At 36.0% G+C, this 15,810-nt stretch overlaps 1 protein-coding gene across 1 annotated transcript in view; it reads left to right on the top strand.

Moving 5' to 3' along the window:
* Nucleotides 1-15,810, top strand: part of itga1 (integrin, alpha 1) — a 285,994-nt gene that overhangs the window by 44,566 nt on the left and 225,618 nt on the right. The window contains exon 5 of the mRNA XM_069924322.1: nt 4,150-4,264. Coding sequence (XP_069780423.1) covers nt 4,150-4,264 — 115 coding nt within the window. The remainder of the gene's footprint in view (nt 1-4,149; nt 4,265-15,810) is intronic.

Here is a 15,810-nt window from a genome sequence, read left to right on the forward strand (position 1 = left end):
TGATTCATCATGTTGTTTCCTGTGAAGTGATTCTATATATTGTTACATGAAAGAAGCTCTGCAAATGAAACCACAGGTGCACTGCATTCATTTCAAAAATTATAAGGTAATATTTCTGTTCCATTAAACTCTGGTTAGGCCATATTTGACTATTATGTTCAAAGTTGTGGTCCAAGTAAAGACATGACTTCACATACAACCCTGTGATCCTTTTTGCTGCAGGTAAGGCAAAATTTCCACTTGTTGGTAGTGCAATAAAACTATCCTCAAGAAGATATGTATACATGTAAATAAATAAAGAAGTGTAAATAAACTGACTTTGCAATATTGGTCTCCTCAATACAGGAAGGATATGGAAGCTAAGGAGAGGGGGTAGAGGAGATTTACCAGGATGGAAAAAATGCACAAATGCTGGAGAAACTCAGCAGGTCAAACAGTGCCTTTATGTAGCAAAGGTAAAGATACACATAACCAGTGTATCTTTATATTTGCTACATAAAGGCACTGTTTGACCTGCTAAGTTTTTCCACCAGTTGTGTGTTTTTCAATTTAACCACGGTGTCAACAGAATCCTGTTTTTTACCTCAGATTTACCAGGATGCTGCCTAGATTGGAGAGCATCTTATGAGGCAAGGTTAACAAAGCTAGGGCTTTTCTCTTTGGAGCGAAGAAGGATGAGATGTCTACAAGATTATAAGAGGCGTAGATAGGGTAGACAGCCAGTGCCTTTTTCTCAGGGTGAGAGTAGCAAATATCAGAGGACATCGATACAAAATAAGTGGAGGAAAGTTTAGAGAAGATGTCAGGGGTATTTGTTTTCATTTTGATAGAGGTGGTGGTGGAATCTGGAATAATAGGGACATTTAAAAGTGTCTGACCCAGTCACATGGATGCTAGAAAATTAAATGGATATTGGTGTGAAGTAGGGAAAGTTTAGTTTATTGAATAGGTTGTCACAACATCCTGGGCTGAAGGTCCTGTACTGTATTGTTATACTTTAACAGGCTAGAGGCAGCTAATGAAAGTGATGGATCCATATTCAGTAAATATTATTGAGAAGAGTGAAGAATGTTTGCAACAAGTCCAGAAGTTCACTTGGTTGCTTCTACCAATGATGAACACAATGGTTACACAATGTCACTAACAAGTGCCTCTTCACACCCTGTCCTCTTTTTTTCCGATTTCTCTGCCTCCACTGCATCTGTTCACAAGATGAGGCCTTCTGAATTCCGTCCTCCGAAAGTCCTCTTTCATAAATACACGTGAGTTTCCCCAACTGTCATTGATAAAGCCCACACCCATACCTCCATTTCCAGTGGTTTCACTCTTACCCCACCTCTTCCCCAGGTGGAGGAAGGACTGAGTCCATTTGGTCCTCACCCCACCAGCCTCCACAACCAACACCTTCTGTACCTCAGTCAACTTCAGTAGAATCCCTCCCAGCTGCCACATCTTTCCTCTCCAACCCTATCTGCTTTTTTGCGGGAATCAATCTCTCTGATTTTCCCTCTCCACCAACCCTTCCATCCCCCTTGGCATTTCCCACTGCAATCACAGAGTTGCAAAACTTAACCCTAATTTGACCCACCACACCCCCCCCACCCCATTCCCCTCCATTCAGGGGCACAAACAGACCATCCAGGTGAGGCAGAGCTTTATATTGCACATTATTCAACCTAATCTATTGCATTCAGTATGGCCTCCTCTACAAACACAGATTGGATGACTGCTTTGCTGAACACCTGCACCTGTGGATTCACAGTGGAACTTCCAGTAGCCAACCATTTCAATTCTCTTCACCATTCTTCCTTGTGTGAGTAGGCATTTATTGGCAAGAAGAAGAAGGGATTAGAGGAATGATGAATGAATGCCCATCCTCTGGCTCATGCCATTTGCAGGGTGAAGCCAAACGATAAACTTGAACAACAGATCACATTGTTCCTGGATAGCTTTAAACCCTATTGCATGAATGTAAATCTTAACCAATTTTAAATAACCCCCCCACCCCCCCCCCCCAACCTCTGTCTGGTTGCACTGGTTCCATTTATTCTTCCATTCTCATTTTTGACTCTAACATTCCACTCTCCCATGGGTCTCTCCCTCAATTTGTCTCTCCACCCTCTGCCCTACATCCTATTAATTCTTTGCTGCTTCCGAGCTTCATCTCCCTCTTCCTTTTCTTTTGTTCCCCATTTGATGTACTTTATATCACCTCTTCCTACTTTAGACTTGCTTAAGCATTAGGTGATCATTTCATTGGATGGCACAGTTGGCATAGCAGTTAGCACAACTCCTTTACAGCGCCAGCAATCTGGGTTCAAATCCTGCACTGTCTGTAAGGAGTTTGTACATTCTCCCCAGGTCTGCATGAGTTTTCTCCAGTGGCTCCAGTTACCTCTCACTGTTTGAAACATACCAGGGGTGTAGGTTAATTGGTGAAAATTTCAGACTCATGGGGCAAAATGGCCTTTTACCATGCTGTATGTCTAAATTTTTATTTTTAATTACCTGCGGCTGCTGCCTGACCCAATGAGTTCCTCCAGTAGCTCATTGGTTGCACATGATTCGAGCATCTGCAATTTTTGTGGTTCTCTGAGCAGTAAAGGTTCCTTTGCTGTTTTGTATATATCTGATCAGCTTGTACCCCTCCCTTAAAACAGAACGTAATGGTAATGTACATATCAAGAATTCTACCAAATTGATCTGAGTCTGGTGGCACATTGAAGTCACTAAAATTGAATTGACCTACAAAAACTCCCAAAACTGAAAATTTATTTCTGTATCAAAGATAAATATCTGACATTCATATGCAAATCAATTTACAATAATTTTGAATTCTTAAATCCATTTCAAATTTGTATGGCCAGTTTAATTTTTAAGTCTAAATCTATATAATGGTTTTGGTAGAAATTATTTTCAGCTTTAACAGCACACTAACCAGCTCCAAAATTAAACTGTCAACAACAAAGCCCTTTCAGGGAGCAACGCAATTTCAGAATTCCCTTGCATTAATTTTCATATTCATCAATGCTTAAAACTGTCACTATATATACACAAGGATTTTTTTAAAAAAACATACTTTAGATGAAGTGTGAATTCTTGTGCAACTCAGGTAATGACATCCCCAAATCTGACTAACTGGTTTTGTAGGTCCATTTATACAAAATTATATAGTATGTTTTCTAAATGGCATTCATCTCATGTGGTAATGTGAGCTGGGATGTGATCTTGAGGCTTTATAAAGCACTAGCGAGACCTCAGATTCTTGTGAGCAATTTTGGGCTCATTTATAAAAGGATGTGTTAATGTTAGACAGGGTTCAGAGGAGGTTCACATGGATGATTCCAGGAATGAAAGGATTATCATATGAGGAATGTTTGATGGCTCTTGGCCTGTACTCATTAGAATTTAGGAGAATGAGGAGGGATTTCATTGAAACATTTCAAACATTGAAAGACGTGGTCAGAGTAGATGTAGAAAGGTTGTTCCCCATGGTGGGAGAGTTTACCACAAGAGGACACAACTTCAGAATTGTAGGGTGTCCACTTATAACAGAGATGTGGAGAAATTCCTTTAGCCAGAGGGTGGAGAATCTGTGGAGTTTATTGTCACAGATGGTTGTGGAGGTCAAGTCATTGGGTGTATTTAAGGTGGAGATTGATGAATTCTTGATTATCCAGGGCATTAAAATTTATGGGGAGTAGACTGGGGAATGGGACTGTACAGGGGTGCAGTGCTAAATTTTTAAGTGCTGGAGCTCACCAAAAGCGGTGACAAGGAGGTGCCGGAGCCACCCCATGAGGGGCCAGAGCAGTGCTCCGGTGAGCTCCGGCAGCATTGCACCTCTTGGGGGGTGTGTATGAGAATGGATCAGCTCATGATTGAATGACAAGGCAGACTCGATGAGCTGAATAGCCTATTTTTGTTCCTATGGTCCTAAAGTCTAAATGTATGTTGTTGGATTCACTTTTGGTTTTTATATCTCTAGGCTTTAAACATGGTTGCTGACCATGTTCATTCTTTGGGAAGATCACAATTACTTATTGGTGAGAAAGTGAAATGAAGAGAAGGGAAGGGGAGAGGAAGGAGATGATGAATGTTTTACAAACATTTTAAAGTATGTTTTTTATTTCACATTCTTTATTTCAGACATGTGGGCCACTATACTCTTACAAGTGTGGAGGCTTGTATTATACTATTGGTGCCTGTTCGAATATAAGTTCTACTTTCCAAGTAGTAAACACCATCGCGCCTGCAGTCAGAGGTATGCAACAAACCATTACAATTCTATATGGTTTCAAAAGTAACTAAATTCACCCAGAAATATTGTTAAAGTCACCAGAATGACCAATTTAGGGAAAAATAACAGCCTTAATTTTCAGAAACAAAACCAAGCCCCAGACTGCTTAATCTTTTTCATTAAACATTTCCCATAATTGGTCTTGTTGGAAAATGAGTTCTGACATGAAAAGAGCACTTTTCTCAGAAGATGGATTGATTTCAAATAATAGTTAGAATTTCTAACATTAATAGTTGCTGGCAGTGAAATGATTTATATATCTATTTTCACAAGTTGAAAAATGTTGTCTTGTGACTTTACCCTTCTGATGGATTTAAATTGAAGGATGACCCAACCAGCAAAAGTGGAGAACTGAAAACATGCCAAACAACCTCCATCTTCTTGTATCATATTGTGCTGCGTAATTTAATATACTCTGTCACGTAGGCAGCTCCTTAGGATTGAAAATGTCTTGTTTTACACTCCAGTTCTGAGTTGGTTCATGAGTCCAATGCGAAAAGCAAACTTTTCCCAGATGGGGCAAAATTTGTGTGATAGGGTGAGTGGGTGGGCAGTTATAATAGCTCTGCCATTTGCACACAACGCAAGTCCATTAATGAATGAAATTCAATGGCTACTTCATCCAAAAGTAAATACCTTTTTACAAAAAAAATCATTCAAACCAAAGCTTTAAACATCTTTTCAATGCTTAAAGAAAATACATTTCAAGGGGATATGAAACACTCTGCTGCAAGTTTAGGTTGGTTTGACCGTTTTAAATATTGAACAGGACTGCACAAGGTGAGAATTACAGGGGAAGCTTCTAGCACTAATAAAAATGCTGCAAAATTTCCAAAAATTTTTCAACAACTTGTTGAAGATAGGCAGATATTTAACGTTGATGAAACAGGCCTATTGTGCAAAAAGATAACATCAGAAACATTTTTAGTTAAAAATCTCAACCAGGATATAAAGTTTCAAAAGATCGACATTGTTGAATTAGGAAGCAAAGTAGAATGGGACTTAAAACGTAAGGCTATGCTGTGTACCCTACACTAAATTGTTGTGCTTTAAAAAGGACTTGCAGTGAAACTCTACCAGTTCAATGGCATGCTAATAAAAAAGCATGGATAACCAAATAATTTAGAAAACAGGTTTGTTTTGCATTTTAGCCCAACAGTTGAAAAATATTGCAAGAATACTTTAGTTCTAAAGCACACTTGCTGTTAGATAATGTTCCAGGACATGCTACTTCATTGGGAGATACAAATGAAGATATTAAATTTATGTTTCTACCACCAAATACATCATTATTGCAACTGATGGACCAAGCAACTCTTGATCATTCAAAGCATATCATCTTCAAAGGACTTTTACACAAGCACTTCAAGCAGACCCTTGAAAATATTAAATATGTGGCAAGCAGTTACTTCCGGCAATATGCGAGCAGTTTGAAAATATCATTTGCCCCCATTGTGCAAAGGATTTTCTTGTCTTCAGTCCCATGGACAAAATAATTGAAGAGATAACTCTATTGGAAGTAACATAGGTTTCGACGTGGGTACAGAAAATGTGTGAGAATTGCTTGATTACCAGGTAGAAGAATGAAGCAAAAATGATCTTCTTCAACTTGATAAGCAACATGCATTTGAAGATGAAGACAAGGAGAGTGAAACAGCTGAAAATACGGCTAAAGAAATTGCTATAAAAGAACTTGAAGATAGATTTGAACTTGTTGAAGCTGCCAAGAATTTTTATCAAACATTAATCCTAACATGGAAAGAAGCATGGAAGTGGGCAGAAATTCAGAAAAAGTGATCACTATCTATAGGAAATTGTATTTTAAAAAATCAAAATTTGTGCGGTCAACTTTAGACAAATATTTTTCTAAGAAATAGTTTAGTTATGTAATTACAAAATAAATGAAAAATGTCATAATTATTTTTATTAACCTTAACAGTATATGTGGCTAAAAGTTGTTTGCAAAACATATTTTAGTAAGATGGATGATCTGAAAGGATGGAAATACATTGTAATTATTCGCATTGATTCTATTAATAGCTTAACTCAAATTCGTCTTATGTGAGTAAAAATTGGGATAAATTAATTACTTAAAGCTGAGGTTCATGGGCTTGAAAGACCTGTTACCATGCAGTATGTCTAAAACAGGTATCAACTGCATGAGTTTCACAATATTATTTCCACTATTAATAATTAGTATTAAATGTGATTAAATTGGAATTTATCAAGGGTATATAATGTATCAATTTTGACAATGCTGCACTGAATAGTTTTTTAATTAATTTATTTATGATGTAGATGTGACATCATTAATGATGAAATGCACTAGCGACTCATTAAAGACTAATCCATTCTCATTCCTTCCTGATTTTAGAAAAATGGCTTGAGTAGAATGATTTCTGGATTAGTAACTTAAGAGCCTGGAATGTGGATGGCAGGAGTATTTAAACTAATTCCTTTAAAAAAAAAGTGCTTTTTTTTTATAAAAAAGTAATACACTAAAACCCTTGGTATCCAGAATTCAAGCAACCAGCAGCTTCAAGCAACTGGCAAAAAAAAAATCTAGGAAAATATTTTTTTTTAATTTAAATAAATAATAAATTAATAGGTGAATTACATGTACATTTTCTCTGCAGTACCACATAAATCTCTGGTGAAGACAGGAACAAATATTCAGCTAATGGAGTGCCTTGGTCATGTTTTGCTCATAGTAGCTGTTTGAATAAAGTTCTGTGAAACAGCAATGGCTTCACCCAGGATGAAGAGCTGGTTGATGCCACTTGCTGTTAGGGTGACTCTCGTAGAGTGTCTCCTTATCCCTACTTAGTAAGAATCTCCCAGGTCAGAGGTTTTATCTGTAATGTTATTGTTAATTTTTTTGATTGCTCTGTGGAGGAGGAGGAACCTGCGATGGTTAAATGTTTTCAAAGAATGCGATTGAAAATAAAGTAAAATTCTTTAAGGTTTATATATTCATGCAAATAAAGTTTGTTCAGTGTAAGTATAGTATAATATTTTTTCTCATAAACTGTTTATTCCTGATGGAATTAGACATTGTTAGAGTAAGTCTTGAACAACCAGGAAAAATCCAGCATCTACAAATCCACAGAGGTTCCAGATACCAGGGGTTCTACTGTATTTATAATGTAACCATGACTCTATACAATTGTCAAAAATCTTAGGCCATAAGTCATAGCAGCAGAAATAATCAATTCAATCCATCAAGTCTGTCCTGTCATACAATCATGGGCTGATCCAATTTCCCATCCACTGTTTACCTATCTTCCCATAATATTTGATGCCCTGACTAATTGAGTACCTGTCAATCTCTCCCTTAAACATACTCAGTGACCTGGCCTCCACAAGTGCATGAGGTAAAAAAAAAATTCCACAGATCCTCTGGCTATTGAAGTTCCTCCACATTTTTGTTCTAAGTGGACGCTTTTCTATCCTGAAGTTGTGCCCTCTTGATCTATACTTTCCTACCATGGGAAATAACATTTCTACATCCTCTCTCTCCATGCTTTTCAACATTCAAAATGTTTCAATGAGATAACCCCACCCCCCTCACCCATTCTCCAAAATTCAAACAAATACAGGCCAAAAGCAGTCAGGCAATCATTATATGATAATCCTTTCATTCCTGGAATTATCCCCGAGAACCTATTCTGAATCCTCACTAAAGTCAGCACATCTTTTCTTAAATGAGGAGCCCAAAACTCCTCACAATACTCCATGAATTCTCACCCATGCCTTATAAAACATCACATCCCTGCTCTTGTATCTATTCCTCTTAAAATGAATGCCAGCATTACATTTCCTTCCTTCACCACCAACTCAATAAGCAAGTTTATCTTCAGGGTATCCTGCACGAGGACCTCCCCAGGTTCCTTTGCATCTTGCCATTTTCAATTTTTTCCCTATTTATAAAATAGTCGGCCTGTTTATTTTTTTCTATCAAAGTGCATGACCCTACACTTTCCAACATTGTATAACGCCTCAAACCGTGCATCTTGGCGCCTCACAGTTTGGCGGGCAGCAGCCTCCTTTGAAGAAGACCGCAGAGCCCACCTCACTGACAAAAGGCAAAGGAGGAAAAACCCAACCCCAACCAACCAATTTTCCCCAGCAACCGTGTTTGCCTGTCCCGCATCGGACTGGTCAGCCACAAACGAGCCTGCAGCTGACGTGGACTTTTTTACCCCCTCCATAAATCTTCGTCCGCGAAGCCAAGCCAAAGAAAAAAAAAAAAAATTTCATTTGCCACTTCTCTGCCTATTCCCCTAATCTGTCAAAGTCCTTCTGTAGCCCCCCTGTTTCCTCAACACTACCTGCTCCTCCACCTACCTACATATCATCTGCAACTTCAGAATCAGGATTTATTGTCATGAAGAAGTCATGAAATTCTGTGTTTTCAGCAGCATCAGAAAGTAAACGTTCATATTATAACCATCTTACAACATCACTATATATAAAAAAAAATAAGAAGAAAAATTGTGCATGAAAAGTAAGGCAGGGTCTTTAGTTCATTCAGGAATCTAATGGTACTGGGGAAGAAGCTCTCCTTCTGTTGCTGAGTGCTCATCTTTAGGCTTCTTTACCTTTTCCTTGATGGTAGCACAGTGAAGAGGGCATGGTCTGGGTAGTGTGGGGATCTTTGAAGATAGAGGCTGTTTTTTTAAGTCACCACCTCATGTAGATTTTCTCGATGGAGTGAAGTCTGGTGCCTGGAATTTATTCTTGTCCCAGAGTTGGCGCCTCCATAACAGACTATGATGCCACCAGCCAGAATGCTCTCCACAGTACATCAATAGAGGTTTTCAAGAGCCTTTGGTTACATACTAAATCTCCTCAAACACCTCATAAAATATAACCACTAGTGAGCCTTCTTTGTGATTGCATCAGCATGGAGGCTCTAGGACAGATCCTCGGAGATGTTCACACCCAGGAATTTGAAGTTCTTGACCCTCTCCACTACTGAACTCTCAATGAGGATGGGGCCAGGTTCCCCTGACTTCCTCCTGAAGTCTATAATCATCTCCTTGGTTTTGCTGATGTTGAGCGCAAGGTTGTTGTCGTTGCATCATTCAACAAGCTGATCCATTTCCCTCCTGTTCGCTTCCACATTACTGTTTGTGGTTCTGCCGACAACTGTGGTGTCATCGGCAAACTTGTAGATGGCATTGGAATTGTGCCTGACCACACAGTAATGGGTGTATATGAGTAGAGCAGTGCTTGAGGTGCACTGGTGTTGATGATCAATGAAGAGGAGACATTCTTTCCAATTCATAGTGAATGTGGCCTTCCAATCAGAAAGTCAAGGATCCAGTTTGGGGTGGGAGGAAAAAGAGAGGGCTAGAGTTTGTAGCTTCTTTGTAACACTGAGGGAATAATGGTATTGAAGGCTGAGCTATAGTCTAGGAAGAGTAGCCGTATGCATCAATTGTTGTTTCTGAGGTGATCCAGAACTGAGTGGAGAGCCAGCGATATTGCATCTGCTGTGGAGCGATTATGACGATAGGTGAATTGCAGTGGGTCCAGATCTGATCTTAGGTATGTGTGAGTTCTGGCCATGACCAGCCTCTTAAAACATTTCTTCACAATATTTATTTGATTTATTTGATAAGTGTGGACTGGTCAACCTACATGTGATATGCTCCAGTCTTCTAGTTAATAAAAGCCTTGGTTTGGATCAACAAGCCTTTGATTCTTTTGACACGCTCTACAATAAGTAAGGAACTTGTTTGATTTGTTTAAAGTGCATAGAGATGAAAATCTCAAGTTTTTACCTAATCTGGCCTTTCTGCCTCCTGTCCCACACCAATTTTATTGATTCTTTGTTGTTCAATATTGGAAGCTTCCAAATTATTGGTCCAAGAATTGAAAATCATGCCACCAAATCTCAGAAAACGATGGATTTTGAAGGGTTTCTACCCATGTGAAACTAATAGGAGAGGGTGCAAGATTAATTTAGTTGTTCATTGAAATAATTGAGTAAGCCACTCAAAAAGGTGACTAATCTCCATCTTACATTGGAAATCTAGGCACATGCAATAATCATTTGCTTTATTAGTGACACCATCCATGAATAAATGTTGGATCTACGGTTGGGGAATGAAATAGGTCAGGTGACAGATGTATGTGTTGGGCAGCACTTCGGGTCCAGAGATCATAGTGCCATTAGCTTCAATGTAATTATGGAAAGGGATAGGTCATGGCCTATGATTGAGATTTTCAAGTGAGGAAATGCTAGATTTGAGAAGATGCAAATGGATTTATGAGGAGTGGATTAGGACAATTGAAGGTAAAAAAGAATCATAAGAAAGAAATTAGAAAAGCTAAAAGAAAGTACAAAGTGGCAATAACAGGCAGGGTGAAAATAAATCCAAAAGGTTTCTACAAATATCTTAATAGCAAAAGGAGAGTGAGGGAAAAAATTGGTTCCTTAGAGAATCAGAGTGTGGAGCCAAAAGAGATGGTGGAGATCTTGAACAATTTATTTTCTTCTGTATTCACAAAAGAGAATGATATTGAAATGTGCGGGGTAAAGGAAGCAAAGAGGGTAATTATGGAAACTATAGTGATTAAGAAAGAGGAAGTACTGGAGATTTTGAAGAATATAGGATGGATAAGTCTCCTGGTCCCAACAGGATTTTCCCCAGGACCTTGAGAGAAGTAAGTGAGGAAATAGCAGAGGCTCTGACAGTGATTTTTCAAATGTCATTAGAGAGGGGCATAGTGCCGAAGGATTGGCATATTCCTAATGTGGTTTCTTTGTATAAAAAGGGTTTGAGGAGCAAGCCTAGCAATTATAGGCCTGTAAGTTTGATGTCTGTGATAGGTAAATTAATGGAAAGCATTCTTAGAGATAGTATATATAAGTATCTGGAGAGACAGGGTCTGATCAGGGACACTCAACATGGATTTGTGCATGGAAGGCAATGTTTGTCCAATCTTGCTGAATTTTTTGAAGAGATGACTAGGAATGTTGATGAAGGTAGAGCAGTGGATATTGTCTATGTGGACTTCAGAAAGACCTTTGATAAGGTTCCGCATAGAAGGTTAATTAGGAAGGTTCAATCGTTAGGTATTAATTTTGAGATAGTGAAATGGATTCAATAGGAAGGGAGTCATGTCAGGCTGGAGGCCGGTGACAAGCGTTGTGCCTCAGTGATCTGTATTGGATCCTTTGCTGTTTGTCATATACATTAATGATCTGGATGATGGGGTAGTAATTTGGATTAGTAGATATGCAGATTATACTAATATAGGTGGAATTGTGGATAATGAAGAAGGTTTTCAGAGATTGCAGAAGGATTTGGACTGCTTACAAGAGTGGGCTGAAAGATGGCAGATGGAGTTTAATGCTGATAAGTGTAAAGTGTAGGTGGAAACTCATCTTTGCATTTTAACAGGACTTCACTTCTGGCCAGCAAGTAGAAAATGCTATGATTGTCTTTGATTTTTAATTTAATTCTTCATTGTGAACCATATCAATAACAATATATACAAACATTCATAATTAAAATATATACAGTGAAATTTTCCACTTCCCCCACCCTCCCCACTCTCTATAACATAAAGCAAGAAGAAAAGAAAGAAGAAAAATAAATAAACAATAAAAGAACACAAAAAGAGAAATCCTGTTATCCAAAATTCCACACTTAAGTATTTTCGTACTTGTAGCTTATAACTTTAAGAGATGGAAGTCTGAAATCGGCAGTTTCTAATACACTCTATGTATGGTTCCCACATTTGTTAAATAAAGTACATTTGTCTTTTAGATTGTAGGTATTTTTTTCTAATGGAATAAACTTGTTCATTTCTATGTACTATTGTTGTATTTTTAAGGTTGTCTCCGTTTTCCAAGTTATCATTATGCACATCTTTGCTGCTGTAAGCGCAATCATAGTAAATCTTTTTTGAGCCTTATCTAATTTTAGGCCTAATTCTTTGTCTTTTATGTTGTTTAACAGGAAGATTTCTGGATTTTTTTGGGTATCTTCATTTCTTAAAAACTTTATTTATAAATCAAAAACAATGTAAAATCAATAAAAACAGAAGAAAAAAGATTTTTATAGAATATAATAACCCCCCCTCCCTCCCCCTCTTAGCCAACCCTCAAGGGGGGCCAAAAAAAACCCATAAAATATATACAGCATTTTAAGATATTTCCAAACCCATATATTCTAAATAAGATGACCACATTTTAACAAAAAAGAGTAATTATCATGTAAATTGTTATTTTCTCCATATATATATATATATATATATATATATATATACAATATCTCAATTCATTATACCAATATACTATATTAATCTCTACATTGTCTTTCCAAGTAATTGCTACACATTTTCATGCCACAGATATTGCCAGACAAACAAATGCTATTTGAAACTTTTCCAACCCCAAGCCAGACAACGAAACCATAAAACGCAACAAAAAAATCTCTGGATCTAATGGTAATTTAATTTTAAATAATTTCTCCAAAACCAACATGACTTTTTCCCAAAATGGTTTAACCCTATCACAAAATCAAACTGCAAGCAAAAAAGTTGCAGTACTTAACTCACATCTAAAACAAGAATCCGAATTACTAAATCCGTATTTTTTCAATTTCTCAGGATTCAAATATAACTGATAAAAAAAATTATAATTAACCAAACCATATCTGACATTAGTCAATTTATTTACCCCTTCATGATACATAACCTCCCAATCCTCTTGAGGTATAACATAAGTTAAATCACTTTCCCATTTTTTTCTAGATTTCTCCAAATTCGTTTTTTCCATAGTTTCCTGCGACAATCGATACATTTATGAAATAAAACCTCTCTTAGGTATAAAGGAAATCAAAAATTCAAATTTCATTAACTTAGGTAAACTTTACCATAATTATCCATTATCAAAGTTCTGAGTTAATAAGACACAAATAAAGAATTTACCGGTATATCAAATTTCTCCCTCAATTGATTAAAAGAAACTCTCCTTCTTCAAAACAATCCTGAATCACTTTTGTACCCTGAAAATACCACATCTTTAAATACCTATTAAACATTGAAAAAGGAATAAGCTAATTTTGATATAATGGAGTTTGAATTGATATTTACCCTTTGTTCCTATGATCTCATTTCTTTTAACCCATATCTTTAAAAATGTTTTAATACTGCCAAATCATATCCCTGCAATAAATTCAAATTCCACGTATATAAACTGATGAACATCAAATTCAGAAATACATGCTAACTCCACCTTAGCCCAACTAGGAGACTGATTAATATCCATCATTCTACTAATAAACTTCAACTGTGCAGCTTCACAGTAATTTTAAAAGTGAGGTAACTGAAGTCCACTTAATGCATATTTCCATGTCAATTTCTGTAAAACTACTTGAGCTAATTTTCCCCTCCATGAAAATTTCCTCACCAACTTATTCAAATCCTGAAAAAAATCTTTGAAAGTAAACATGGTATTGACTGGAATAAAAATTGAATACGAGGAAAAATATTCATTTTACTTGACCTATTAATGTTAATGGAAGATCCTTCCATTTAATCAATGGTATCTTAATTTTTGTAATTGTATTTAATATTCAGTTTAAATCATCCCAAAAAGTTTTCATTTTTGTACATGTCCAAATTGCATGTAATATTGTTCCAATTTCTTGTTTACAAAGGAAATACTTGTCTTTGATTTGTGATTAAATTTATATTCTCATACTTGTGAAACTAAATATTGCTATTAACTGACAAGGTTCAAGATTGATCCTAAAAATATCCAAAACTGTTTTAAAAATATCTGTCCAAAATTTTCCTAATTTGGGAAATGACCAAAACGTATATCAAAGAGGCATCACAGAATGGATTGATTTCATCATAAATTTAAGACAGTTTAATTTTACAAAAAGTGTACTCTATGTACCACTTTAAATTGAATTAAACTGTGTCTAATACATAGAGAAGAATTATTGATAAGGCCAAAGATTATGGACCAATCTTCCTCTGAGAAGGATAAATTAAGTTTGTTCTCCCATTCTATTTTGATCTTAATTACGGAACTGTCTTTATATTCAATATTTTATAATATAAAGCAAATATCATACATTTATGTACAAAATGTAGTTCAAAAACTTCATCTATAAAATTCAGATCAGGAAGACATGGAAACTGTGAAAGTTTAGATCTAATAAAATGCCTAATTTGGTAATACCTAAAAAAAAAGTGCCTATTTGGAAAATTAAATTCCACCATCATTTGTTGTTAAGATGCAAAATTTTGTTGAATTAAAAATCTTTAAAGCTTTCAATCCTTAGCCAATTCTACCCTTTAGCCTGCATCTAAAATGGAGGGCTGAAAAAGATGATTAGACAGAATCAGACAAGTGAACAAAATCCCAAGAATCAAAAAAAATTCCTGAATTGACCCAAATTCTTAGTCCCTGCCTCATTATTAAATTCTTTGTTAATATTTAAATTGAAAAAGGTAAGCATGAGCCTAAAACCATCCACATAGAAGTGTTTATAAAAGATTTCAACTTGATTTCAACCCATTTCAGGCGATTGTCTATTTTACCAAATTTCAATAATAATAAGTTATTTCTTATTTATTGCCCAATAATAAAATCTAAAATTGGGTAAGGACAATTCTGAAGATGTATTTTATTTAATCAGTTTCTTTATATATGACATAATAAATTATTCCAATGTATCAAAAAAAATAGGAATAAATATTGGTAATGACTGAAATAAATATTAAAATGTTGTTTAGATATTCGCTTTGAATTAATATGACTGATCATAGCCAAAGAAAGTGGTGACCATCTGCATTTTAGTTTATATAATATAGCTGTAAAATTTCCTGTAGAGCTTTTTAATGTTCTTAGTTATCATGATATCTAAATTGTTCTTTCACAATTTTGAAGCAGAAATTAAAAGTATAAAGCAAGAGAGTCCTTTAATGTTAACAACTCACTTTTATGTAAATTAAGTTTATAATGGCAAACTTACTAAACTGTGTAACAACAATATCTTTGGAATAGAAGTCTTTGGGCTGGACACAATAAGTAAAAGGTCATCTGCATATAAAGTTGGCCTATTTTCAATTGTCCCTTTAAATAACCTTTTAAAATCTTCATTTGCGCGAATAGCAGCAGCTAATGATTCCACTACTAAATCAAAAATCAGGGGGCTTAGAGGACAACCCTATCTAGTACCATGATATAATTTTATAAAACTTTGGTTGTTGGGAATTAGTATGAATTGAAGTTATTGGGCATGCATATAAAAGTTTTATCCATTGTATAAAAATTGGGCTAAAATTGAATCCAGCTAAGGTGGCAAACAGATATTCCCATTCTACCCTATCAAATGTTTTTTTAAGTATCCAAAGATAGAATGCATTCATTAGAATGAGTGGAAAGAGAGTATATGATATTCAACAGTCTGTGAATATTATAATAAGAATATCTATTTTTAATAAATCCAGTTTGATCTATATTTATTATTCCA

The sequence above is a fragment of the Narcine bancroftii genome, chromosome 3 (genome assembly GCF_036971445.1).
Source record: "Narcine bancroftii isolate sNarBan1 chromosome 3, sNarBan1.hap1, whole genome shotgun sequence".
Lineage (NCBI taxonomy): Eukaryota > Metazoa > Chordata > Chondrichthyes > Torpediniformes > Narcinidae > Narcine > Narcine bancroftii.